This window comes from Sceloporus undulatus, chromosome 1, assembly GCF_019175285.1.
Source record: "Sceloporus undulatus isolate JIND9_A2432 ecotype Alabama chromosome 1, SceUnd_v1.1, whole genome shotgun sequence".
Lineage (NCBI taxonomy): Eukaryota > Metazoa > Chordata > Lepidosauria > Squamata > Phrynosomatidae > Sceloporus > Sceloporus undulatus.
In genome coordinates this window covers 226,741,737-226,768,842 of record NC_056522.1, presented here as the reverse complement: position 1 = coordinate 226,768,842, position 27,106 = coordinate 226,741,737, and the positions used below count along the sequence as shown (strand labels likewise).

Below are 27,106 nucleotides of genomic sequence, written 5' to 3'. Positions count from 1 at the left end.
CATGCCCCTGAAGTGGTAGGAAACCCACCATAGCCAGTCTAAGGTGTGGGGAGCTGGACTAAAAAGAAGCTGATTTTTTTCGCTATTTCCTGGAAGGTGTGCACCTTCAACTCTGCATAAAAATTCACCAATGCCAGAGCAGTTCTAAAGGAGCAATCTATCTGAAACCGCTGCCTGTAAATGCACCAATTCAGGTGCGCATCTATAAAGGACAGAGTTGCCATACCCAAGCAATGGAAAGACATGAAAGTGTGACACCTCTAATGGATGCCAATACAACATACACAAACCAGACAGTCCAGGATGGGGCATGGGGTGAAGGGGGCATTATTGTACCTTGCTAGCATCTTCATGGACACAGCTCTGCTCTGGTCAGCTGTCCTGGTTGAGGATTGCACATGCAATTGTGTGGAGGTTCAAAGGGATGGCCATCCAATGGGCAGGTGTTGGCTGTTTGTTCCTGGGATGGTGCACAGGCATGGTGGGGAGAACAGTATTCCCAGGTTCACACAGTATATATATACCCAACTCCTTTCCAGGCAAGCATTCTCTGAAGATGCCAGCCACAGATGCTGGTGAAACATCAGGAATAAACCCTTCTAGAACATACCCCGAAAAACCCACATATCCCGAAAAACCCACAAAAAACTACTTCAAGCAACTTTAGACATGAAAATTGTAATTAAAATATATATTGCTCTGTAATCAGTTCAGAGCTAACTTTCTCATCTTAAGAGTACTGTTAGTGGTCAGCTGATCTCTGAGCAACAATAAAGGTATCTCCCATTTCAGATTCCCTGCATGAAAGAAGTCCCATACCTCTAATCTAAAATACACCTTGCCCTTTGCATTTGGAGTTCCTATTGAGTTTAAGGTACATTACAGTCATCCTTTGTTCTTTCTCTGCTTTAAAAACACCATCACCATTTTAAATTAAATTTCATTGAGACACTTTATTTTGTTCTTTTTAAAAAACAAACAAACAGTACTTTATCAATTCTGGGATACAGTCTTAATTTAAAATATGTGTTTTGCAAATAAACGTCTTCTGCTAATGATTTTGTTTATTGATGTTATAACTTTGATTTATGAGTATTTTTGTGCTGTATAGAGGTTAGCTGCAGCTGTACATCCATGATGATTATTTAAATTATAGTTTCATTTATTTCCATGCTAACACTTTTAGTTTCCCACCTTCCCCCCAGCCCCCCCCCCCATATATATATATATATACACAGGCCCCATCACCTTAATTTTAGGCAGTTGTTTTTCTGTACATGTAATATTTCCTTTTTAACAGATTTAACCAGATACAATATTTTAAAAGAACAACAAGGTTTAAACAAGATGAAAAATGGAACAGTAATACCTTAAATAGAAAATCACATTTTTACTTGGCATATTAAGGTTTCACAGGTTTGAATAATTGTAGCACAGCACACAATTGTTAGCAGACAGAAAGGATTTCCTGCAGGACAGAAAGTGATCACTTACAATATTTTGCAGGCTGCCCATCTAAACTCATCATTGCCTGGCACCTACACACTAAGGGCAAGGTTCCAGCAAACTTGTGAGTGGGCAGCATGCCATCTGAACAGATGGGCATGGAAGTAGGCAGCCAGTAGACCATGTATGTGCATCAACTGTGGGTGTTGAGGGCAAGATTCCCAATGGAGAGTGTCCAAACAGCTGTCTGGCCTGAGCCAACATGCCTACGACCAAGGAAAAGTGCCATCCCTAAATCCTGCTGAGTTGGATTAACCTTCAAAAAATAAAAATTGCTTCTGCAGTAGCATAAGGTGAGCTTTTGGCTTGTTTAAATCGGGCAGAATGAATTAGGCAGGCAAGATAAAAAGAAGAACTAATGAAGCATCCGCTAGAGGGGAATAAATATAGAGCAAGGAGTATTAAAATACCCCTTACACAAGGGCATCTCTGAGTAGATATTAGCTGGCAGTTTGTAGCATCCTTATTAACTCCTCAGGTCCCAGAATAAGAAAAGGAAAAAAAAAAAAACGTTTAGCATCAGCAGCAACATACACAGCACAAAGGAAAGGCTCCTGGTTGAAATATATTTCTCTATCCTATCTGTGTAATATTTAATGCACTGAAACAGAGAAAACTTGTAATTTTGAAGTGAGTCCCCAAACCTACACTAGGTGTGAGCAAACAAAAAGATACTGATGAGTGGTTATCAGCAAGGGAATGTGCATACTATATATGTGTATTGAGGATACCTTGTTCTCATTTATCTACAAGTATATGGCATATATCTGTTTGTCCTCATTATTTTCTTCTCCATGAAGGCCCCATGTATGGCTGGGCCACAAGATATCACTTTTCTATATGTTTTAGAGCTATTCTTCTACTGCTTGCATTTTAAATTTCTCAAGTAACCTAGAATCCCAGCTTGTGCCATTAAGAGGAACGGTGGACTCCTTTTCCAGAGTTTCCTTTAAGCCCCTTAACATCCAGGTTATCATGTTTCTGCCAAGCAGTCCAACAGATAGTGAAGTTAAACCTCAGACCAGGCTAGAGAATCAAATCAGTTCTAGTTCCTAGGTTGTCATACTAATTCAAGAACCAAGCAAGTAGATGTTCAGAAATAGTCAGCTGTTTTTTACTTTCCAAAATGAAAATAGACATTACCAAACTAAATAAGAATAACTCCACAAAGCAACTTACAGATGAAGGAGCCTGAAATTTCCTGGCATAGCTTAGTCTGGTGTTGCTCATCCTGCAGTCTACACAAAGATAAAAGAAGGTGCTTCCACAGACTCTGAAGAACTCCCACAGAAGGACAATTAACTGAAAAAAATTGTAGCCTTGGAAGAATGTCGTCCAGGTGACTTCTGCAGTTCCTAGCTGACATAGAAGGGTCACGTAGGGGAGGTAAAGTGTAGCATGCTATGCCCAGGCCTGTTTTTTTCCAAAGGAACTTTGGAACCAATATCTATACAGTTGTTTCAATATCTATGCGGTTGATTAAATGGCAGTAAGCAGGTGCAATAGAGGATTCCAGAAGAAAAATGGCATGTGCATTATAAACTATAGCAAATCCTTTGACTGCATAGATCATGAAAAGCTATCGGTTGCACATAAAGAACTGGGTGTGCCACTACATTTGATTGTCTTGATGCAAGGCCTGTACTCAAGACAAGAGGTTACCATTAGAAAAGAATACAGAGAAGCAGAATGGCTCATAACTTTTATAGCTACAAAAGAACTAGACAAGATTCTGAAGTGCAAAGATATACAACTGAACAATAAAGGCAAAATTGTTCATGCCATTATATTTCTCATCACTATGCATGGATGTGAGAGTTAGATGATAAAGAAAGAGGATAAAAAGAAAATCAGTTCTCTTGAGAAGAGTTCTGCAGAGACCATGGATTACTAAAAATACAACAAATGGGTCTGGAGCAAATCAAGTCTGAACTCTCCCTTGAATCCAAAATGACTAAATTGAAGCTACCGTACTTTGGCCACATCATGAGAAGACACAACTGACTGGAAAAGCTGATAATGCTTGAAACAGCAGAAGGCAGTAGCAAGAGAGGAAGACTGCAAACAGATGAATAGACGTAATCAAGGAGGACATAGCTCTGAATCTGCAAGACCTGAGCAAGGCTGTTGATAATAGGGTGACTCATTCATAGGGCTGAAGTTGACTTTTAAGCAGTTAACAACAACAATAAGCCAAAGGATGTAGTTACCTAAAACAGCTCTGAGGCTGCAAGACCTGACCAGAGCTGTTGAGGATAGGGTGTTTCAGAGGTGTTTTGTTCACAGGGACACCGTGAGTCAAGGTCAGTTTGAAGGCAGTTAACAACAACAAGGTACAGATCTAGAAGAAAGGAACATACATTGCTTTGTATACCTGCAATGTAACCCCAGTAATTTATTATTCAAAGAAAAGTGTACCGAAGATGCACCTGGAGATGCGTAGCTGTGAAGAATGTGTTGGGCCACTAGCTGCAGAAGGTTTTTATCCCCAGATAGTAATAGCCTCATGCAATCCAATTGCACAGAACTGTCTCTCAATGAAGACCCTATAAGAAAAGCTTATGGGATAAAATATCTTGATTCGACTTCACATCAGATGTTAAACTATTTATTGTCTAGGTTGATTCGTTAATATATTTGGTGCCTCTCGTTATAATAAATTGTCTTGATATCGGAGAATGTACTTACAGAGTCGTGAGCATGAAGAACTCTCTTATTCTGTTAAAAAGGTCTATAAGATTTTGATTTATAACTGAACCAAGGGTCAAGGCAAGCAAAGCCATTATCATTATTCTTACACACTCTAGGGAACTGAACTGTGTACAAAGGGCAGTTGTACTTAAAAGGAGAGAAAATGTAACATAGATCTGTTTTTTTTTTAAATCTGGCATTTGTCTACCTATTCCAACAAAAGAATATGAGACATAGTACTCAGAAAGTAAGGATACAGTAATTTTTGTTTGTTTGTTTTTTGTTAACCAATGTATGTCTTATACTACAGGCTAGGATCAAGAGTGTAAAAACTCCCTGTTATAACTCCAATTGAAGAGACTTAGGGTTTTCCATTGAAATACCACTGTATTCCACAGCAAGGTATAACAATATCCATTATGGGTTTGGTGTAAATGAATGACTTCCTTCTTGGAATCTGGAAACTTCTAATGCTTGTGTTCTGTATATCATGATGTTCTTAAATGACACAAGTTTGCTTTATTTTAATTATCACAAAAACCTGTTCAGCATAAAATTACACTGTCAAACCTTGGCTTATGACATGATAACTGGCATATTTTTGTGCAGAGGCTCTGGCTTTGCAGAAATTGACAATGACTTAATTCCTGGATGTTACAAGAACTCTAGCTATACTGAAATACCCTTTAGCTAACTTTAGGGAGGGAGAGAAGAGGGAAAAGTTGCTGAGCTTGAATTTAACAAAACCAGATTTGCCCACAGACTTGCAAGCACAGAGTGAGTGGACTTTTTAATGCTCCAGGTGACATTGTTGCTGACTGAAGAATGTTCTTCAAATCAAAAAATTGCTGATAAGCTAGCTTTCCCAAATAGGAATCTTCCAAAGGTTTATCTGTCCTTTTTAATACTTGAAAGAGAAATGGTAAAAAATGTTGTTTATCTTAGTTGTATGGTGGAAAGTGGGAGGAATCATGTCAAGATGTGATTGGTGGTGCTTTTTTTTCAGCATCATGTATACTAAGATATGCTTTAACACTTCCTGTAGCCCAGTCATCTCTAAATTGGCATCTTCTGGATAGATTGAACTGCAACTCCTGTCATCGCTGGCTCCTAGCTACAAGGGCCTGTGGTTGTGCCAGTGTTCTTCCTTCTAGTTTCAACAGTGCAACATGGTTGTTAACAGGGATTATTTGTGTGTGTGTGTGAAACATTGCAGTGAAACAGCTATTGTCAGATTCCATCATAAGACTTCACATGCTAGAATGTGTGATGTAATGGTTTGAGCATTGGAGCACAGCTTTGCAGATTAAGTTTTGATTCCCTGCTTGGCCAAGGAAACTTCTTGGGCAAGTTACACCCTCTCAGCCCCAGAAAATCCCATGATAAGTTCACTTTAGGGTTGCCATAAACTGGAAATGACTTGAAGGCACACAAGAACAACACGGATGGGTGATAACTGGCTTGAAAACAGTACATACAAAAAGGATTTAGGATAATTTGTAGAATACAAGTTAAACATGAGTCAACAGTGTAATGTGGTCAAAACAGTCAATGCAATTCTGGAATGCATCAACAGTAAGATAGTATACAGATGAATATTAATGCCACTCTACTTAGACTTCTCCTGTTTTAGGCACCACAGATCAAGAAGGATATTAAGAGAGGTAGATGACCAGGATGGTCAAAGGTGTGGAAACCTACAAAAACTAAGGAGTCCTGGTGGCGCAGTGCTTAAATGCTGGTAGCGTAGCCACAATGTTGTAAATTTGATCCTAGGGGAGGGCTTCAAGGTCCATTCAGCCTTCCATCCTTTTGTAGACTGGTAAAATTAGTATCTAGCTTGTTGGGAGTAATTGGCTTACAGATCGTAAACCAGTGCTAGTTCACTGATAAGTAGTATAGAAATGCATTTGCTACTGCTATTGCTATTGAGAAGTGTTATGATAAATGTAAAAGTATCCCCCTTTGACAAAGTTGTCAAGTTGTATCCAGCTGTAGGGGACAGTGCTCATCTCCATTACTAAGCTGAAGAGCCAGTGTTGTCAGAGACTACTCGGTGATCATGTGGCCAGCATGATTACACAGAACACTGTTTACTTCCCCACTGAGAAGTGGTACCTATTTATCTACTTGCATTTGCATGCTTTCAAACTGCTAGGTTGGCAGAAGCTGGAACTAGTGGTGGGAGCTCACCCCATCACGCGGCATCGGGGCCTCAGAATGCCAACCTGCCAATCTTGAAATCAACGGAGTCAGCATCTTAACCACTTGAGCCACTGCTTCCCCAGGTTATATGATAGTCATGTTTAAATACCTGTTGTCATGGAGACTATCAAGTGAGCATATTTTCAGCTGCTCCTGAGAAACAAACCAATGGATTCAATTTGCAAGCAAAGCGATTCCTCCTAAACATAAAGAAGGACTTCTTTATACACACACACACACACACACACACACACACAGTGGAGACCCCCACTCCACTTGATGTCTCTCAGATGCCAGCACTATGGGTCTTTAAACACCCAAACACTTGGCACCAATTATGTAATAGCTTTCCACCCACTGTCACGAACTTATTTATCTTTATTAATATTTGTTTTTATTAGTTTTAGTAGCATTTTAATATACTTGGTAGTGTGTGTGTTGTTATCTGTAAAATTACTTCAGGCCACTCGTTGAACTTGAAGAATAAAACAACTTCATTTACATTAGGAACTTAATCTTGTATCTTTCTTGGTGTATGGTTCTCAAACTTGTGGTTACAATATACAAATACTTCATTTGTTACACATTTACTACTTTCCTTTACTGACTTAGTTCACACAGAACCTACACCCAGCTTCCTTAGCTGTTAACCTCAATTACTTGATACACTCTCAGTACACAAAACTCAGTTCTCTTTTTGATATCCACTTTCCAGGCAGTTTCTGTTGTTCTCCTTATCCTTACTGGCTGTAAATCCCTCCAGAGCCTAACACACTCTCCAAATATCACTGGCTCCGCTTCCTTTTATACTTCTTCTTGAGAGCAGCGCCAACCTTTTCCCAGCCTGATTCCTATTGGCTGCCCCAAACATTTTATTCGGTCTGTGTTTCTCCACACACAAACACATACAACATCTCACTCAACAGAGAGAGAAATTAATATCCATTGTACAGCTTTTCCGTTTTTATTGTTAATATCCCTTCATATGAAAGGGAATTCTTGCTTCTTCCCTGCAATATGATGTGTGATTTCTATTTTCACGTTACATGGATCAGCTGAAAATAGATCACTCTAGCTGTTAACAAAATTATAATGGTACATAGAAATGATGATAGGTGTCATTCCTTTTCAGGGTGACCAGACCTCCTCCAATTCTAGGACATGCCCTACATTTCCACCATCTTTCCAGGAGGAATTCCAAAATGTCCTCCATTTTGAACATGACTAAGAAGCCCATTGAGTAACACCACATTTGCTTTTCCCTTTTGAGACATGTGTCTACTTGAAAGACTATCCTTGCTGCAAACAGGGGACAGGATGGCTCCTTCTCAAGTTATTTTTCCCTAGAAGCAGCAGCAGACAAGATTTGTCCCCAGAGCTCAGGGTGTTTGTTTCTCATAGGAGGAAAAGGATAGCAAACATGTTAGGCAATGGGCTGCTTGACGACACAGTGCAAATGTTGAAAGGGGGTTTCCCTTAATTTTAGCCCAATGAAAGGGATACTTTAAAAGTAGATTCAGTCAAGGGTTTGTTACTAGTAAAGTACAAATTTAAGCATTTGACTTGATCAGCGTTTTATAAGTTTTTTGCAAGCCAAGAAGGCATTTTAACAAGATAAGGTTATCAGAAAAATATAGTTGAGAACATAATAAAATACAGCGTATGTAAAAAAGCTGTAAATAAACCATGTGAAATGAATTTTGATTTATGTGAATGTTTTTAGCTTTAAGTTTTGTAAATCCTACATTTTTTTCTTGAATGTCCTACATTTTGTGATGCCTTCTCTTCCTTTGTGGTCATGACGTCTGGTCCTCCAGTTCCTACTGTGGAAGGAATGTTGAGTCGACATGTAGGTAAATTCCATAGACTGGATGAGTATGATCTACCTGTGGTGATCAGTGGGTTTCAGGGCAACATGGGGAAAACTTCTCTTAGCAGACATCAAAATTCCACTGTTGCTATGGATTTGGAGCCCTGATGGCACAGTGGTTAAATGCCAGTACTGCAGTCAGTACTGTAGCCACAGGGTTGTGAGTTCGATCCCAGGGCTCCAGGGTTGACTCAGCCTTGCATCCTTCTATAGGTTGCTAAAATGAATACCAGCTTATTGGGGGCAATTAGTTTACATGTTGTAAACTGCTTAGAGACAGCATAGTTTAATATGAAGTGGTATAGGAATATAAATGCTATTGCTATTTGCTCAAGTTAAACTTGACTACAGTACATTTGGGTCTGACTAATTTCAGTCTTTTTCCTTAGATACAACACATTCATCTGTGTGTTGACAAAGACAGAACATCCCACTCCTGTATGCTTCTAATTGTTACTTTAAGGTGCTTTATTTTGGCTGCAATGCTTGCTATTTATTTTCTTGGAATCATTGGTGGAGTACTGTCGATCCCAGAAAGATATGAAATTGTTTTCTTTCATTCTGGGGAAAGAAAATAATATTTAACAATAATTTTGCTAGACTACATGTAAAATATAATTAAGAGTGTGAATCTTTAAGAGCGAATATAAATGATGTAGACCTGAACGATTTAGATATGGATGTTGTAAGCATGAATATGTGTACCAGATCTGTAGAACATTAAAAGATATGGGGGGAGGAAAAGATAAATGGAACTAATTTATTTTGAATTTACATACATGGCTCTGCTTGCATTAATATTAAAGTTCTATCCAAAATCTAAATGGAAAGTCTGATATTTTAGAAGTTCTCTCAACAGCATCAGCAAATCATTCTTGTTTACCATACATGCTAATAAAACAGGAGCATGACACTCCTGAAAACAAGATTGCAAAATACAGAAAATGTGGTCTGACATTTTTTTTCTCCCCAAAGGAGGGACTGCCGCTAACGAAAGTATTTCTTATGAAGGCTCAATTGCTTAAGATGCAGAATATTAAGAGAGAAAAACACTTTAGGACACAGCCATGTCACCAGCTGTTACTCATTCCTAATGAAATTGTTAAGTGATATTCCTCATAAATAGGTCAGTGAAACTTTTGAATCACAGAGACTGTTTTCTCTGTTTTCTCTGTGAAATGGTATTAAATTCAGAATGGGTAATTCATTAAGCTCATTAGCCATCACTGGGAGAGTGGAGCACTTTCTAAGATGTAGGTTTCAGGGCTTAAAATGTTAGTGCTTACAAATAAACATGAAAGCACTGTGTGCCATAAAATATGGGATCATAATATTTTAAAGTATATTTTGAGGGAGGCCCTCTGGATTAATTATGAACATTTTGTAGAGTCCGACACTAAGTTATAAACAGCATATATTAAATGTGCTTTACTACGGAAGAAAGCAGGGTATATAGTTAAAAACCAATCTAAATTTACTGATATTTCTGTTTAGATCTAAGATAAGAAATGCTTTTATATGTTTCAGCTTCATATTGCAAATTATGTTCTCCTTGAAAAATAAACCAAAGTTAAAATCTATCAATAAGTAGTGATATCTATTGGTTGCTTAAGTGAAATGTTAACAGCAGGAGCATCACCTCACCCACTGTCCCCAGGCAAGGTAGTACCTGTCTGGGAGACTGGGAACATTGTGTAAAACACCTTAGGTTTTACCATTGGGTGGGGGGAGAGATGGGCTATCACATAATACATGAGTATTATTGAAAGAAGGAAAGCAAAACACCTGAGTGTTTGACCATATCCTCCAACTGTCTCAGTTTTGGAGGGACAGTCCCAATTAATCCTCTGCCATTTCACCCTCTCAGCTATTTTTAAAATATCCCAGTTTTTTCTCTGCTTCCAATTTCCCCCTTTGTCTTTAGCTTACTTCACTTGCTTCATACTGAGTTCAAAGTGCAAAAGTTGTTGTTGTCATCTAGCTCAGCAGGGAGGAGAGGAGAGGAGAGGAAGAAGAGGGAAGACTTCGGCTTCCCAGTATACTCAGGCAAAAGCAAACTTCTCTAGCATCTACTAGCATATTTGTTCTTCCTCATTAATAACTTTTGCCATCTTGACCACATCTATGTTGCTTGGCCACACATGTCCTGGTTTTCATCTGTGAAATGTTGGAAGATATGTAATCATTCCAACATTATACTTCTAAAATAATTATGAAAAAATTATTCGTGTTGCTTCTTTCAGTTAAAAGTTTTGGATTTTCTGCTTCATCTGAAGAAAAGTGCTAAATTAAGGTCTGACTCTTTCCACCCCAATGACAGAAAACAGGATATAATCCTATAGAAAGTGTTTGTTTCAAGTCACACTGAATACCCTTCATACTTAATTTAGGACTATTTTCCACAATAGTTTTAATCATATGCCTTTATCTGGAATTAGTAGGAGAATTAGGTTTTTTTTTTTTTTTTAAAATAGTGTTGGATTATCAGCACAAAAGTGATGGAATCAAACAAATAATCATAGGTGGTAAGTCTGCATAAGACTGAAGCCTCAGTATTGGTTTGTGCCAGATCTTCATGCTGCCAAGGCAAATGAGCCCTAGAATTATACATGCAAGGTCAAAAAGAAAATGCATATGGTCATGTCCATTGCAAATATTTATTTCATGTATTTTCCCCATGTACATTTCCATTTGCACTTTTCTAAACATTTATTTTGCATTTACATCCTTAAATATGTGTGTAATGGACTGGATCTAGAATATTTAAGTCTGCTACATAACAGGTTTTCCTGCTTGTTGAGCTCTTCAGATGAAGTCTTGTTGTCATGAGATTGATGAGTGTTAATGGCAGGGCACCATAGTTATGGACCTCTTCCTTGAGGAGTCTTGCCAAGTGATATCACTGAGAACTTATCTACACTACAGATTTTTTACTTGGCTCCATTCTCACAAATAGATTTATAGGATCTGAAGAGAAATCAGACAAATGCAATTCTAATCAATGCTTCACATAGGCAGTATTTTTCTAGTTGATTTTATTGTTCTTATTCTCAGTCTCAGTTTACTCATCATGACATCTAGGGACAATTTGAGCTTGATTTCCCCTAGGATCCTGTTTTTTTGCCTTTTTAGCAATCCATAGTATCCTTAGAACTTTCCCCAGCACAGCATTTCAAATGAGTTGACCCTGGCAAGCTTTCACAACCATATATAAAAACAGGAAATACGATGGCATGGGCAATCTTAATTTTAATATTCAATTATATTTCATGACCAACTATGAATGAATGAGACCAGACACAGAGACTTGGGTTAAATAGGGCCACTTTATTTGACTTATAACCTATTAAGGTGGAGGTGGGGTGGGGAATCTAATATGGGTCCATCTGAAATAGGTGTCAAACCATTGAGTACCTCCTCAGCCTTCTCATGGGCAAAAAACCTGAGCCCCAAGGGCAATCCAATAATTGAGTTGCTCCTCAGCCAGCCATTCATTGGAAGGGAGGGGATTCCTACCCACTCCTTAAGCAACCAGTAAAGTTCATTATCTCTGAAGTGACCAGCAAAGCTCAGCAGAGCTGAGGATGGGAGGGTGAAATATGATGTGATAATCCAAAGAGGGCATTAGAAGGGGCCCTCCGAGGGCATGGTATTTGGGGTGGGGGAGGGTGCAGCAACCATGCAGGAAGGGGGAAGATTGCCTGAATCTGTTAACAAAATTAGAGTCATATTTTTTGGTGGCCATGCCCATGATTGGATTTAGGTCTTAGATTTGTTCTGTTTTGCTCATCTACTCAGGTATTCACTCACCAGCAGGGCCACTTTCCTAGCTGTTGCCACTGCTGCAAAAGTTTTTCCTGTTCTGCTTTAATGAAGACCCATGTACTAGAGGATCTGGAAAATAAATATTAGTTTTCATTTTCTGTGTTGCCTGGCATTTGGTTTTCATGCATAGCAGAAATCCATCTGAACATCTGAATTGGGGGAGAGGAAGGAAAGGAGAAAGCAGAATCCCATTACTGTCACCAAAGCAGCCACCAGTGCATCTAGGTGAGGGGAGCAGAGAAAAACATGGAAGAGGAATGAGATTCATATCTTTCAACTCTATGGGTTTTGGACAATACCAGCAACCAAAGGAGCTTGGCATTGGGCTTGGAAGCCTAAATATTTTTCATTTATTTTGGAAAACAGATCTATTGGCCAAGGCCAGTAGTACTCAGAGGATGAAGCCCTGGCCAAAACAATACTGACCTTCATTATAAGACTGTTGTAAGTATTAATGAGCTTATGCTTGATCAGTTGACACAGAGCACACCAAGGTTCTGTCTAGATTTTGAGTATTACAATTAACACTTACCGATTTTATTAACATGCAGAATTTCCTCATTTAATGCCATGCAAACTGTATATGTTCTGTTAAATTATTTTCTGTCTATCATTCTATGTTATAGCTTTGTTTGTCTTGATACAGTAGATTCTGACTTGTAAATTGATATTTTTTTAGATATCCCGTCACAGAAGGAATCGTTCCCAACATAATTTAACACTTCCTGAGTTCATTAGCCCACTGGAGCAAATGGTAAGCAATTGTATTACAGACTTTTCAGTTTATTGATGTAGTTCTTTACTTTAGATTTCATTAATCAAAATGTAATGCATGGTTTTTGAAGGATAAGTACTTATGGCTGCAGATGCCTCAATATATTAGTAGGATAAAGAGAACCAAAAATTGGGGGGAAGGTTGGTTAAACAGTGAAAATAGTAATTTTGGAAGCCGCATACCATCGCAGTGAATGATATACAATTTCAATTATCCATTAAGTCAAGAAAATTAAACTTAACATTTCAGTCATACTAGTGGATATTTATTTTAGGATGACTTTGGTTTTTACAAAAATGATTGGCTGTGTTTAGCAAATTAAGTACGATTAGATAAAATGCTAGGTTGGACTTTATTTTATTTTATTTTTTTAAAAAGAGTGTGCTATTCAATGAAAGGAACACATTATTTTAGAATAAAGAAATAAATTGGTGTGATGTTCTGTTCGCCACTTGAGTTATTTTCAAGTTTCCAGGAAGCTCTTAAAATAGGGACTCTTTACTTGGGATCTATAGATTACCTCCACATCTCCCCATTTGGTCTTTAGGGGATGTGTAAACTCAGCACAAAAAGCAATGGAGATTATCACATTGACAAATAACCCGCCTGCTCCCTAACAGATGCAACTGGGTTCTGGGATGCAGGGAGTTATTATTGTCCTAAAGCATTCTCAGAAATCGCGCCCTCTGGAACAGAGAGAGGACGCGATTGGAATGCCTGGCGGCAGCAACAACATTCTAGTGTGCAGTAAAATGCCGTCCCTAGCCCCATCTCATTCCGTGTGCACCCCTGTGCACACTTGTTTTGTAACGCAATGGACCTGTTTTAGGGCCTGTGCGATAAACTCCATCTTCTAAATGTAATTTATATGCAATATTTGTAATAATTTTGAGCATGAAAAATTTGTGTACACTGAACCATGAAAAGCAAAGGTTTCACTGTGTCAACCTCCCATGAAAAAGTTTTGGTTTTCAGAGTATTTTGGATTTTGGAATTCCAGATAAGGGACAACCTATACTCCATGTGTGCACAGAAGCCTCACTCCTTCAACAAAAAGCTGCCCCATGCGCCCAAATACCTGTTTTGTTAGTCCTTGGTTTTTACACTTTATTTCCTCAGTAAGACAATGTCCTGATAGTCTCAATAACATGTCTGAAGAGCATTTCCTTTTTTTTTTCATTTTCAATATGTAAAATACGCAGCCTCAGACTGAAACAGAGCTGTCTTGTGGAACAGTCATGCATCTATGTAATATTAAAACATACATGATTATTAAGCATTCCTAAATAAATCTAAATAGAGCCCTTGAATCTTCTGCCTTATTTCTGTGCTCATTTTTTTGTTCACGGCTAGTGTTCCCTCAAACTTTCCTCAGCTGGAAAGGTACAGGAAGGGCAACACTTTAAAAAAAGAAAAGAAAAAAAAACACAAAGAAATGATGGATATTTATTGAGGCAGAAAAGATAGCAAGTGCTGTAAGGACATTTCATGTTCAGTAACCTCATGTCATCCATCTGGGGAAGGACTGGAAGGATAACCTGAATTCTCTTAGAAGGACTTTGATGAAAATATTTTAACCAATGCAGCACACTAAATCTATCTATGCTCTGGTTCATCAGCAGTACTCCTTATCTCCAAACCCTGTTCATTGACTCTGGGTCAAAAGGAAGGGATGGAATATTACACTGTTCACTGTCCTAGCCAGCCCAATTTTTGTCTTTTTCCATGGGAAAAGTACTTAGGCAAGTAGGCAAAGATAACTAAAACTGGGATCTGAGTAACTAGTCAGAAAGTTTAATGGTAAACAAAAGCTTCCTCCAGCATAGTTTTTAGTCAAGGGAAAATAGCTTCCTTGTACCTGTTCTGGCAACAACATGACAGATATGTAAAGTAGAGAATGAAAAAAAAAAGGGGGGGGGGAGATGTTTGCTATAATCTTCATGCCATGGGGTAGGAGAAGGCTGAGGGCTTTGGCAGTCATAACAAAAATATATTTGTAGTTGCTAATCTTGATTCATAGGTTTGAAGTCAGTGAAACATGTTTTTCTTTCTGTGCTCATTTTGAAAGGGATACGTGAATGCATAGTATGTATGCTGGCATGGTGTAGTGGTTTGAGAATTGGACTATGATTCAAGAGACCAGGGTTGAAGCCCTGCTCAGCCATGAAACCCACTGGGTGACCTTGGGCAAGTCACACTCTCTCAGCCTCAGAGGATGGCAATGGCAACCCCCCTCTAAAGAAACATGCCAAGAAAATCCTGTAATGGGATCACTTGAGGGTCATCATAAGCTAGAAATGACTTGAAGGCACACAACAACAATTACATAGTATATATGCAATATTACAAGGACTTCAGAGTTCTCAGGAATTCACAAAGCTTGTATATGATGTCACACATAGATTGTCCACCATATTCCCAATTTGTTTATTTATTTATTATATTTATTTATATCCTGCTTTCTCCCAGGACTGGGACTCAGGGTGGCTTACAACATTAAAAACAATACAGTTAAAATGATACAAAAATAATATATTAAAATAATATTAAACTACTACGATAAAATAAAAAAGAAGATTAAAATGTGTAAAATACATTAAAACAATATCCCAGGGTGTTCTTTAAAAGTTTTTTACTTTGACTGTCTGTAAAGGAAGGTTTTTCACCTGTCGGTGGAAGGCCATCAGGGAATGGGTCATTGTGGTCTCCCTGGGAAGGGAGTTCCAGAGTCTAGGGACAGCTACAGAAAAGGCTCTCTCTCATGTCCCCACCAACCTGAGGACCTCAGAGCCCTGGCCGGCTCATAGAGGAAGACATGCTTTGCCAAATATCCTGAACCTGAGCCATATAGAGTTTTAAAGGTCATCACCAGCACTTTGAATTGTGTCTGGAAACAAAGTGGAGCACATTACAGTAGTCCAAACAGGATATAACCAAGTTATGTACCACTGTGGCCAGATCTGGCATCTCAAGGAACTGGCGTAGTTGCCACACAAGTTTTAAATGTTTTAAAGCACTCCTGGACACTGCAGAGACCTGGGCCTCCAGGTTCAAAGCTGAATCCAGTAGTACTCCCATATTGCAAACCTGCATCTTCAGGGAGAGTGTGACCCCCTTCCTAACACAGGCTGAATCCATATTCCCTGATCTACCTTCCAACTGACCAGAAGCACCTGTATCTTTTCTGGATTAAGTTTCAATCTATTTGCCCTCATCCAGTCCATTACTGATGACAGACACTGGTTTAGGATCAAGACAGCCTCCTTTGATTAAGGTGTAAAGGAGTAATAGAGTTGAGTGTCATCAGCATATCAAAGACAACACACCTCAAAATTCCGGATAACCTCTCCCAGTGCTATTCTCCCAGTGCTGTGCTCTCCCAGTGCTATGCTAACCTCTCCCAGTGCTATGCTATTTAACATGTATATGTTAAATAGCATAGAGGACAACACAGAACCCTGAGGGACCCCACAAATGGCACCAAACCAATGGCTTGTTCATGAAAATTCAAAGTACAGTTGGCCCTCCTTATCCACAGATTCCAAAAAAGTATTAATTCCATAAAGCCAACCTTGACTTTGCTATTTGATACAAGGGTCACCATTTTGCTGTGTCATTATATTTAATGAGACTTGAGCATACACGGATTTTGTTATCCACAGGGGATCCTTGAACCAAACCCCAGCAAATAACAAGGTCCCACTGTATGCTTCTCTTACTATTGCATACTTTTGTGTATACTTAGTATGCAAAGGCATGTTGCTTTTCATGCCTTAAATCAAAAGACTATTTTAAGCTCAGCATTTCATTGCTACAGCTAAAATTAAATGAAGTTGTGTGGTGGAGTAGAAACATCATGCTTGTCTAAGGCAGTTCTACTGAGACTTATCGGACTGAATGCAATCCACTATCACAGTGTTGTACTTTGATTGACTATGAGTTCCTTGTCCTTGGCAGTCCCAGGAAGCAGCAAAAACATAGTTGATAGCTGCATACAGTATAACTTAGGGTCATAAATTGTGCAGATTCTTTTAAGCAATAGCTCTCTGCAGGATCTTATAGGCAGACAGCTTTAAAAACAGACAATTAATGGCTCTAAGAAAAAATGAAGCAGAAAGACAAGCTGATTTTGCAGCTAAAGCTATTATTTGTTTATTAAAAATACAGAAAAAGATAGCAGTAGAAATCAACAAAACAGTCTACAGTCAATGCAAACTGTTTCATGAAGCAAAAAGAGGGGATAGTGTGGAAGATAAATCTCTAATTTAACTAATCTGAGGGTGCTTGAACTAAGCTTAAACTACTACAGGCTAAAACACACATAGATTTTCTCACCCACCTAGTGGAGAAGATGATTGGAGCAGCAGAAATCAGGGAGACAGGTCAAAGAGAGAGGCATAGGTCAAAGAAAGAGATTCTCTTTGTGTTTTTAAGATCTTGCTAAGTTGGCTGGTCTCCTAAGAGTGAAGGGAATACCCCTGGGTGGGACAAACATGGCCTCATGCAAGGTTAAAAAAAAAACCCAAAACAGTGGGGTTGGAAATACACAGGGTAAAGTCAATCAGTACAGATATTTACTCTCTTTAAAGTCTACATGTGTTTGCCATCCTCCCTGAAGGCAGTACAATAGCTCACCGTGGGGTGTACAAGTCCAAGCTAATTCAGCAGGTCTCCATTCCATGAAAGTAGACAAGACAGTTAAGCACTGATAGCTCTCAAGCAACTATTTCCTTGACAGTGGGAGATGAGGTGCTTTTGCAGTTTGCCATTTGGCTTTGTTTTCCAAGATGGACAAAGACTCCAGGCCAGCGTCAACATCCCTAGTTTGTCCATTATGGCTTTTTAGACTCTGGCAACAGGTTGCTTTCCTGTCTTATGGATCAAAGTCTAATATTCATATTAACTGAGCATACCTCATTACAAGATCTGTTTCCAAATCTTACTTTGTCCAACCAATAAAGTATCAGTTGCTGTATTTTAGCCTAGTTGCATTTTTATGGTCTCTTTGCACTTCCTCATATGGGTTTCTGCTAGTTAAAAGCCCCACTTAGTTACTGTTTGATGGCCATGGTGATTGCATTGGACAGACTTTCTCTTTTATTTTCCCCTCAGAGGAAAGTGAAAAGCTAGATCTTTTATTTCTTTTCTCTTATTCTCTCTCTCTCTCTTTTTATGCTACATGATTGCTTTGGGACTGGTTCATGCCCAACAGAGTAGTTGACATTGTGGATAATACAATGAGACCAGCTCAACTAGATGCAGGAATGGTGGATCTGTCAAGCTTAGTCTCCAGTAGAGAGCTCATTCTGGCCCTGATTCCATAACATTTTCCTTTCCGCACAGAGATTTATATGCATTGTGGTCTAAATTTTCTCATGCATATATTTTTATGTGCACATTTTATAATATTCCCCTTTGATGTAAACAAGAGTGGGGGAAATGCAGGTTTGAACTACATGCTACTCTTGGCAGCCCAATGTAGAACCCAGGCACTCTCATGATGCCTCTACCAACTGCAAAACATTTTTACTGGACAAGATCCCTTACATCCTCTAAGGCATGCCAGGAGAATTTTTTCTACAGTTTATACCATGTGTCTTTATTCTAGAGTGGAAGCCTTGGTTTCAAAAGTTTAGGTGACTTCTGGTCACTTTGATTTTTGAAGAAAGGTTCCTCCTGGAGCAAAAATCCACTCAGCAACATAAAATATAGTGAAAATATCACCACATTTTATTAAAATGTTTTTGGAATGTGTGGGATCATGGAGAAGATGTGATTCTCCAAGAACTAAAGATGGGTGGCACATACGATCCTCATATTTATACTCCAATTTATGAGGTTGCTCAGCCCTGGGTTAAATTTAACAATACCTACTTATGCATTTCTTCATTTATTAGATCTGTATCCCACCTTTCTCCTAAAACATGTTTGTGCACACTTTACAATTACATATTGTTTCATTCTTCATTCCTCAAGTTTTTGTATGTCATTAGAGGCATTCTCATTATTATTATTATTATTATTATTATTGTGGATTGCATCACAAATTCAGAAAAATATGGATTCTTGACTCAAAGGGTATTTGGCTATGTATTCCTATGAATTCTAATCTACAAAATCAAATTTGCAGAATTACTTTTTCACTCATTCCTACCTGAATAGGATACTTTTCCCTTGACTGGACATTCCTTTGGCAAGGGATGAGATGTAATGAGAAGCCTTTGCTACCTTTACTAATGAGCAATACCACCCATACAACTGAGCAGCCATGGACTATGTATTATCATAGGATGTGTTCTTCCTCAGATGTGATGAATATTGCTCTACAAGCTCCACATCACCCTGATACTGATGACAGCTATGTTGAGCCCTGTCAGAGTTAGGGATATAATGCTCCTTTAATTTTATTCTCAAAAGAAGCAATGAAAATTTTTAGAAATTTTCTTCCTACTGCAAGAAAGACTGAAAACTGCAGAAAAACATTGTTTCCTGTATGTAAAATGCTGCTGATGGAGACTTATTCTTTTTCAAAGAATATTGTGTGCAGAAAACATCTTCCATGCAGGAAATCTTTTATTAGAATATTTTCAATCCGTAGAGTGTTCTAACAATTCCTGGAGATAGCGGCTCTGGCAGCACCTTAGCAAGCAGCAAGCACTTTAGCAAGTAGCAAGTACATTCGCAAGTAGCAAGTTCACCTTCATTTGGTATATTTTCTTACATCATTTATATCTTCATAGGCATTCATTTTTCAGACATTACCTGGCTGTACTGCCAATCACAGAATATTTAGACCTCAACTGAAGTTTTAAACATATTATTAAAATACACTAACATATGATAAAACTATATAAAGCAGGGTGGTAAGTGCTTTAGTTAATAGTATGTCGATTTATAAAAATGTGGAGGCAAAAATAAGAATTTTGCATATTCTTGTTCTGTTTTAATTTCAGGTAATTAAAGAAGGGTGTCTACTAAAAGCAAAAATTGCAGATGAAGGCAAGAAGCTAAGGTAAGATTTGGCAATCTGACAAAGTGCTAAGTCATCCATTATCTATTCAAGGAGTATTGACAAAAAGCAATCACTTACCTTTTACCAAGATGCATAATGTACAACCAAGGAAGTCAAGGCTTTTGCAAAACTATGATTTCATAGGAAGGTCCCCACCTCGAGTAATGCCAATGGGGCCATAAACATTAACTTTTCCTGACACAGCTTTTTTCTTTAATGGTATTTTAAGATGTTTTGGGGACTCACGCTTTAGAAAATTAAAATTTAATAAATATGCAATGTGAAAAGAATCACTAATATCAAATATAATCTTTACATGAGTCATCCTTCAACAAAATGCCTTGAAGATCTGTAGGACTGCAGCTCCTATTGGCCTCAGCCAGCTATGCTGGAGGTTTTACTGGCTGGAAATTGATGGGTGGCATAAGTTCTGAGAAAGGTATTGAGGGTTGAGGAAGTCTCCTTTAAAGTGATTTTTTTTCTTTCCTTTTTTTACCTGAACTGGGGAACAATCTGGAGATTTGTACCTCATGCTCCTTTTTCATAAGTTTTATAAAAGGTGCTGTATTAGCAAGCTGTAGTTCTTGTGCCACTTCTGTTCTCAGCCGCAGGCAGAAGACTTAAAACTGGCAGTAGCAAAGACATGGATCATTCTGCTCAGATTCTAATCTGACAGGAAGGAAAATCATTGCTTTTCAAACTGGAACTGGAAATGTCATTTGTAATTAGTTATTTTTGAATGTAGAAAATACATCAAGGGATTTGAGAATAGATTAGCAGATTTTTAAAAAGGCAATCCCAGCTCCGCAGTTCAGTGTCCAGAGTCACATACCTGTATTCCCTTACAGCTGCTTCGACACTTAGAAATGGTTCAAGCATACATCATTGGTGATGATCCCATGATAGTCTTATAAACTCATGTTTTACCCAGAGAGTGACAATCTTGCCATATCTCTTAAGGAGGAGTGAACTGTATACAGCCCAAAGGCCACATGCGTCCCGAGGCCATTTTGGTGGCTCCTGGACCTTCCTTCCAAACCTGTGCCATTGAAATTTGGCATCAAAATCATGATGCTGAGATTTGGTGGCAAACAGCTAAAAGCTATTACAACAAGCATTTCTTGATTGTTTTGATGGCCTTTTCTGATTTGCCAGTGAAACTCAACATTATAATTTGCAGCCAAATTTCAGCAACACAGCGGTGGAGGAGTTGTGCCTGCAGGGATTCCTGGGGGTAGGGGAAAGTCTCTAGACTCAATGAAGTTGTTTAGCCCTGCTCTAAAGTGTTATATTTTGGTGTATAAAGCACAAGTGGTATGTCAAGAGGCAGTCAGCAGTCAAACAGTAAACCCGGCAGGAGAAAGATTGGAAGACTATATAGCCCACTTAGAAGAGTGTAATAAATATAACAGACTTTTAGTTTAATGACACAGATGCATAGTTCACTGACAAGACTATAATATCACAGTGCACATTCTCCATTTTGGTTGGTCAAATAAAGGTATCACTGCCTTGTGGATGTTGGATGTTATTCTCCATTCATTGATCATGTTTTAAAGTCACATACCCCCAGTGTGGTATAGTGATTTGAACTTTGGACTATGACTCTGGAAACCTGGGTTTGATTCTCCTCTCAGCCATGAAACTGACCCGGTGACATTGGGCAAGTCACAGCCTCTCAGCCTCTAGAGGATGGCAATGGCAAACCCCCTCTGAAGAAACATGCCAAGAAACCCCTGTGAGAGGTCTGCTTTAGAGTCTCCATAAGTCAGAAATGACTTGAAGGTACACAACAACAACCTGCATAACTGCCCAAGATTAAAGATCTGACATCTTTGAGCAATTCTTCATATCTACATTTTGAACAGAATGCCTGAATTGCCATTTCATTCACATATATTAAACATGGGTAAATCAAAGTTGCTATTATACTTATAAAGCTGAATCTGCCCACTCAAACTTAAAACATGCTGCATCTTTATGGACATATAGCAATGTAAACCACATTGGTCTTATAGTGTGCTGCCATCCGGTGTCCATTTGCTAGAATGCAAATACAATGGCCATGGCAAGGTGTAGTAGAAGCCATTGCTTTCGTTTTACATAACAGCTGGAAGGTGGATATTCTGTTATGCAGCTGTGTGGGTCATGTCTTTTTTAAAAAAAGAATAAAAAAAGAATCAAAACCATAGTTTACAGAGTTTTTTTTTTTTAAACTGATGGTGGCATTGTTTTACTTCTATTTTGCATCATTTTCCTGCAGCTTTTTTTTTTTTTTTTTTTTTTTTTGTAGATTCTTGTTTGTTTCTTATAAACATATTACTAAATTGTCTCTTTTTGGACCACTAAGCAAAAAGCAACATTATCTCATTTTTTAGAATGAATTTAATTCACATGATTTTTGTCTCAAATAGACTTTACCATCAACTGAACATTTTTTTTCTAAACTGTATTCCCTAAAGAACATAAGTGAGCTGTACATATATTTTCTCTATATGCTGCTTTCTCTCATAGTGCTCTGGAACTGTAGCTTGCAGTCTTTTCAGATGCAGGACCAACACATAACCCAGATAGGCAACATGGGAGCAATCCCCCTACCCCAAAATAAAATATAAAGGAAGACAGGGCTCTTACAAATGAAGCCCTTCTTACATATCCTACTTTTAAAATCTATTTTGCCACAACAAACTACAGTTCCCAGAATCCCATAGCATTGAGTTAAAGTGGAGTCAAACTGGATGAATTTTTGCAGTTTCTGAAGCCTAAGGTTAGGACTGTACCTTTACTTCAATGAAGTGATATCTATAAGAGAAGTTACATCTATTTTGCATTTACTATTAATCATATGAAGAGACACAACATGGTATAGAGAGTGTTAGAATATGACTCTGGAGACTAAGGTTCAATTCCCAGCTCAGCCATGAAACTCACTGGGTGTCCATGGGCAAGTTACACTCTCTCAGCCTCCGAGGACAGCAATGGCAAACCTCCTCTGAACAAATCTTGCCAAAAAATACCTCGTGATAGGTTTGCCTTAAGGTTGCCATAAGTCTGAAAGTACTTGAAGGTACACAACATACACACATATTAATTGCTATGTACCAGAAATAACATGCTTGAACTGACAGCCTAAGTCTTTTGGATTGTTCCAACTTATACTTTTACCCTATAGCTTTCCATAAAAGAAAAAAAACAGCAAAAAGATGTTGCAGTCTACAAAATGGCAAAATGGGAAAATATATGTCTTGTTGTTGTTGTTTTTGTTGTTGTTGTTGTTGTTGCTTCTTACCCACCTCTCTCCATGGATCAAGATGGGGGACAACAATTAACTGAAGACAAACAATTTCAGTTAAAACACATTGGTTAAAACACACATCAATTTAAAAGGACAAATAAGATGTGCACATATTAAAACCATCCACATCTAAAATTTTGTCCTTTAAAATGTATAATTTAAAAATCATCTGGATAAGCCTACTGGAAGAGACTGGTTTTCAATGCTCTTTTAAATTCAGACAGTGTATGCAGCTGCTTAGTCTCTTCTGGCAGGTCTCTCCAATGTCTAGGGCGGCTGAAGAAAAAGTCCTTTGGCTGACAGTTGCCAACCTAGTCTTGGCTGACTGGAGTAAATGTCCACCAGAGTACCTGAGTGTATGGGGTGGATTATACGGGAGGAGGCAATCCTGAAAGTAACCTGGACACAAACTATGTAGGGCTTTAAAAGTAATAACCAACATTCTCTACCTTGCTCGGAAACTGGCAGCCAGTGGAGTGATTTTAATATTGGTATAATGTTATCACTCCTGGAGGTCCCAATAATCAACCTGGCTGCCCTGTTTTGAACTGCAATTTCTGAACTTGGTACAGAGGTAGCCCAATGTACAGTACTTTGCAGAAGTCCAGGCTTCAGGTTATCAGTGTGTGCACTACCATCTTAATTCCTCCAACTCTAGGTAGGGGCACAGTTGGCGTAACAGTGGAAGAACTTCTAATTAATCTAATTCATTAAAGCACTTCTGGCTGTCACATCTATCTGAGCTGTCATTTGGAGCAACAGATCCAGACGCATCCCCAGGATGCAAACGCAGTCTTTCAGGGGGAGTATAACTCCATCCAGGACTGGTTGATACACCTTCAAATCCAGGTTCAGACAATTGACAGTAAGCGCCTCTGTCTTCTCTGGATTCAGTTTCAATTTGTTTTTCCTCCTCCAGCCTCCTCCAGGCATTCTATCAGAGGAAACACACTGTCTTTAGCTGAAGCTGTATCTGAAGGCATAGAGAAATACATTTGGGTATCGTCGGCATACTGATAGCATCCCACTCCCTGCCTGCAGATGATCTCTCACAGTAGTTTCATGTAGATGCATTTGGGATAGACTGACACCTTGTGGTATGCCATATAACAGCCTCCTTTTTTGAGGAATAGCTATCTCCAAACACCATTATCTGGAACCTGCTGGAGAGATAGGACTGGAACCACTGAATCACAGTGCCTCTAAGTCCCAAATCCCCCTGGTGTTCCAGAAGGATACCATGACTGAAGGTACTGAATGCCACTGAAAAGTCCAGAAGCAACAGCAGGGACAGACTCCCCAAGTCAATGCTCAACCACTAAGGCAGCCATAGCAGTCTCAACAACTTATCCCACTGTGAGGCTGGTTCTAAATAATTTGTATCATCTGAGATTGCCTGGAAGGCAGCTGCCCACTCGATCACCTTGCCTAGAAAAGGGGAATCTGGTATTGGTCTATAGCTGTCGAAGTCCACGGTATCCAGGGACAGCTTTTAAAGAAGCAGCCATACCACTGCTTCTTTTAAACAAGATGGAAAATATCTCTCTCTGAGAGATGCGTTAATGCTATTTTCTATTTGAAATCTAATTGCATGAACCCAGATGATCAGCCAAGAATGACAAGGATTGAGAAGGCAAGTTGTCTTCCTCACTTGCCCCAACAGCTTGTCCACATCGGTATTACTCACCAATTGAAGCTCATCCAGTGTAATCCTACTCACAGAGTCTCTGGACACTCCAGTGTCAACCTCCCCTATAATAATGACTTCTAGGTTGACTTTTATCTGAGATATTTTATCTGCGAAGCAAACTGCTGGAGGTTCTAGAATTGGATCCATGGAGAGAATGCCTGAGTTAAACCTCTCACCACCCTGAACAGTTTGGCTGGACACAAATTTGCAGACACAATACATGTAGAATATGTGTAGAATAGAAATCTATATAACAGATGCGGAATAGAAAGCTTCCTTTGCTACACATATTGCCATCTTATAGGAATAGAGATGTTCTCTATAGCGTGTGTTGTTGGATGGAAGTCGAGTTTTCCACTATCTGCACTCCAGTCATAGTCCTTCTCGTTTCAGATTCCTGAGGTCCCCAGTATACCATGGGGGCCAATTAGTAATGGGTTAGAGAGGATGTTTGGGAGCGATCATGTCAATAGCGCTAGTCAGGTCTTCATTCCAGCTACTGATTGGGACTTCAACCATATGACCCTCTAAGACTAGGGCAATTATTACACGGAGGCTTACTGTGGCTAAGATGTGGCTAAATCATTCCCAAAGTGCATGGGTGTGATAGCCAGTCATGCTCGCCTCCCATGATTTAATCATCATTGAGGCATTCCGCTCCTCTCCCATCATCAAAACATTCACGGAGCAGCCATTTTTCAACAACAGGAACTTCTGTTATTGGAGAAATGGCTGCTCCATGAATACTTTGCTGACGGGAGAGAAGCAGGACACCTCAATTATGATTAAATCATGGGAGGTAAGCACGATTGGCTGTCTGTCCATGGTATTCTCAGTACTTTAGCACAACATCCCAAATAATCAATTTTCTTCCTATCGACTTTTTTCACAGTTCAGTTCTCACGTTCCGTACATGGAATACAATGATTCTTACTTTAGCATTCAGAGTTTTGTCTTTACACTTTATGATCTTGTCCAGTTCTTTCATAGCTACCCTTACCAATCCTAGTCTTCTTCTGATTTCTTGACTGCAGTCTCTGCTCTGATCAATATTTGAACCAAGGTATGGGAACTCTAACTATTTCAATTTTCTCATTGTCTAGGTTGATTTCTTCTAGCTCTTCCATGGTAATTATTTTTGGGGTTTTTTTTTTTTTAGTGTTCAGCATTAATACAAACTTAGCACTTTCCTCTTTACCCTTCTTCAGTAACTGTTCCAGGTCTTTGTTTGTTTCTGCTAATGGTATTATGACCTCTACGTATCTTAGGTTGCTAATGTTCCTTCCTCTTTTGACCATTATCCTATCATTGCCTTCCATATACAAAGGGATTAGTCGGATCTAATTGTGATGGCTCTCCTTGCTTCCTCCTTGCAAGAGCCAACTGGATTTCCGTATATGGTATGGCTGGATTTCAGCCTTAGGGTCACCTTTCCAGGCCACTCACCCATCACTCACTCCAGCATCCCTTTTAATATTAAATTGATATATGAGGGGCAATTGGGAGCCTGGTCTTCGGGTAACAATGCACATGCAAAGACATAAATGAAAGCATATTATCAGTTATGGTTAAAATGCAGTTAAATTGTTCATAGAATTAAAATCGTTTAAAACAACCAACTAAGATTTCCCCTTCCCAACAGAATGAGAGCAAAGAGGGAGCCATCCTAATCTCCCATAGGAGAGTTCCTAGGCCTGGGAACGGACACTGAGAATGCGCTCTCCTGTGTTCCCACCACACATGCCTGTGAATGTGGTGGAATCAAGAGAATGGTCTCCTATAAAGATCTTGGAACATGAACAGGTTGATACAGATTGAAAAGATCCTTCAGATCTCCGTGTCTATTTTTGCCACACCTTGCATTCTGCTGGTATTCTATCAATATTAGATGAGTTGTAATGAAACATATTTTACAAGTTAGTATCACTCTTACCTGCATTTTATGGTTCTCTCTAGTTTTGAAAATTGGACAGCATTCTATTGAAAACCCTTTCCTGGTAGATTATGCTCATAATCCTCACACATTAATTAGAGCTCTAGCAAAACCCATCAGCTGATATCTAAACCTTTTACATGTCAAGAATGTTCCATTATATTTGCTTTTCACATGCATATCTTCAGTTTATGTCTCCGGTCTGTGGATTCTGTGATAAATGAATGTCTGGGCCCAATGTGGTGTTGTGGCTTGAGTGCTGGATTAGGATTAATAATAATAATAATAATAATAATAATAATAA

General features: G+C 38.8%; 1 protein-coding gene across 3 annotated transcripts in view; it reads left to right on the top strand.

Annotated features, from left to right (window-relative positions):
- ARHGAP15 (Rho GTPase activating protein 15) overlaps positions 1-27,106 on the top strand; it is a 558,688-nt gene that overhangs the window by 48,700 nt on the left and 482,882 nt on the right. For all 3 annotated transcript variants that reach the window (XM_042466422.1, XM_042466424.1, XM_042466423.1), the window contains 2 exons: positions 12,777-12,851; positions 19,826-19,884. In XM_042466422.1, coding sequence (XP_042322356.1) covers positions 12,777-12,851; positions 19,826-19,884 — 134 coding nt within the window. The remainder of the gene's footprint in view (positions 1-12,776; positions 12,852-19,825; positions 19,885-27,106) is intronic.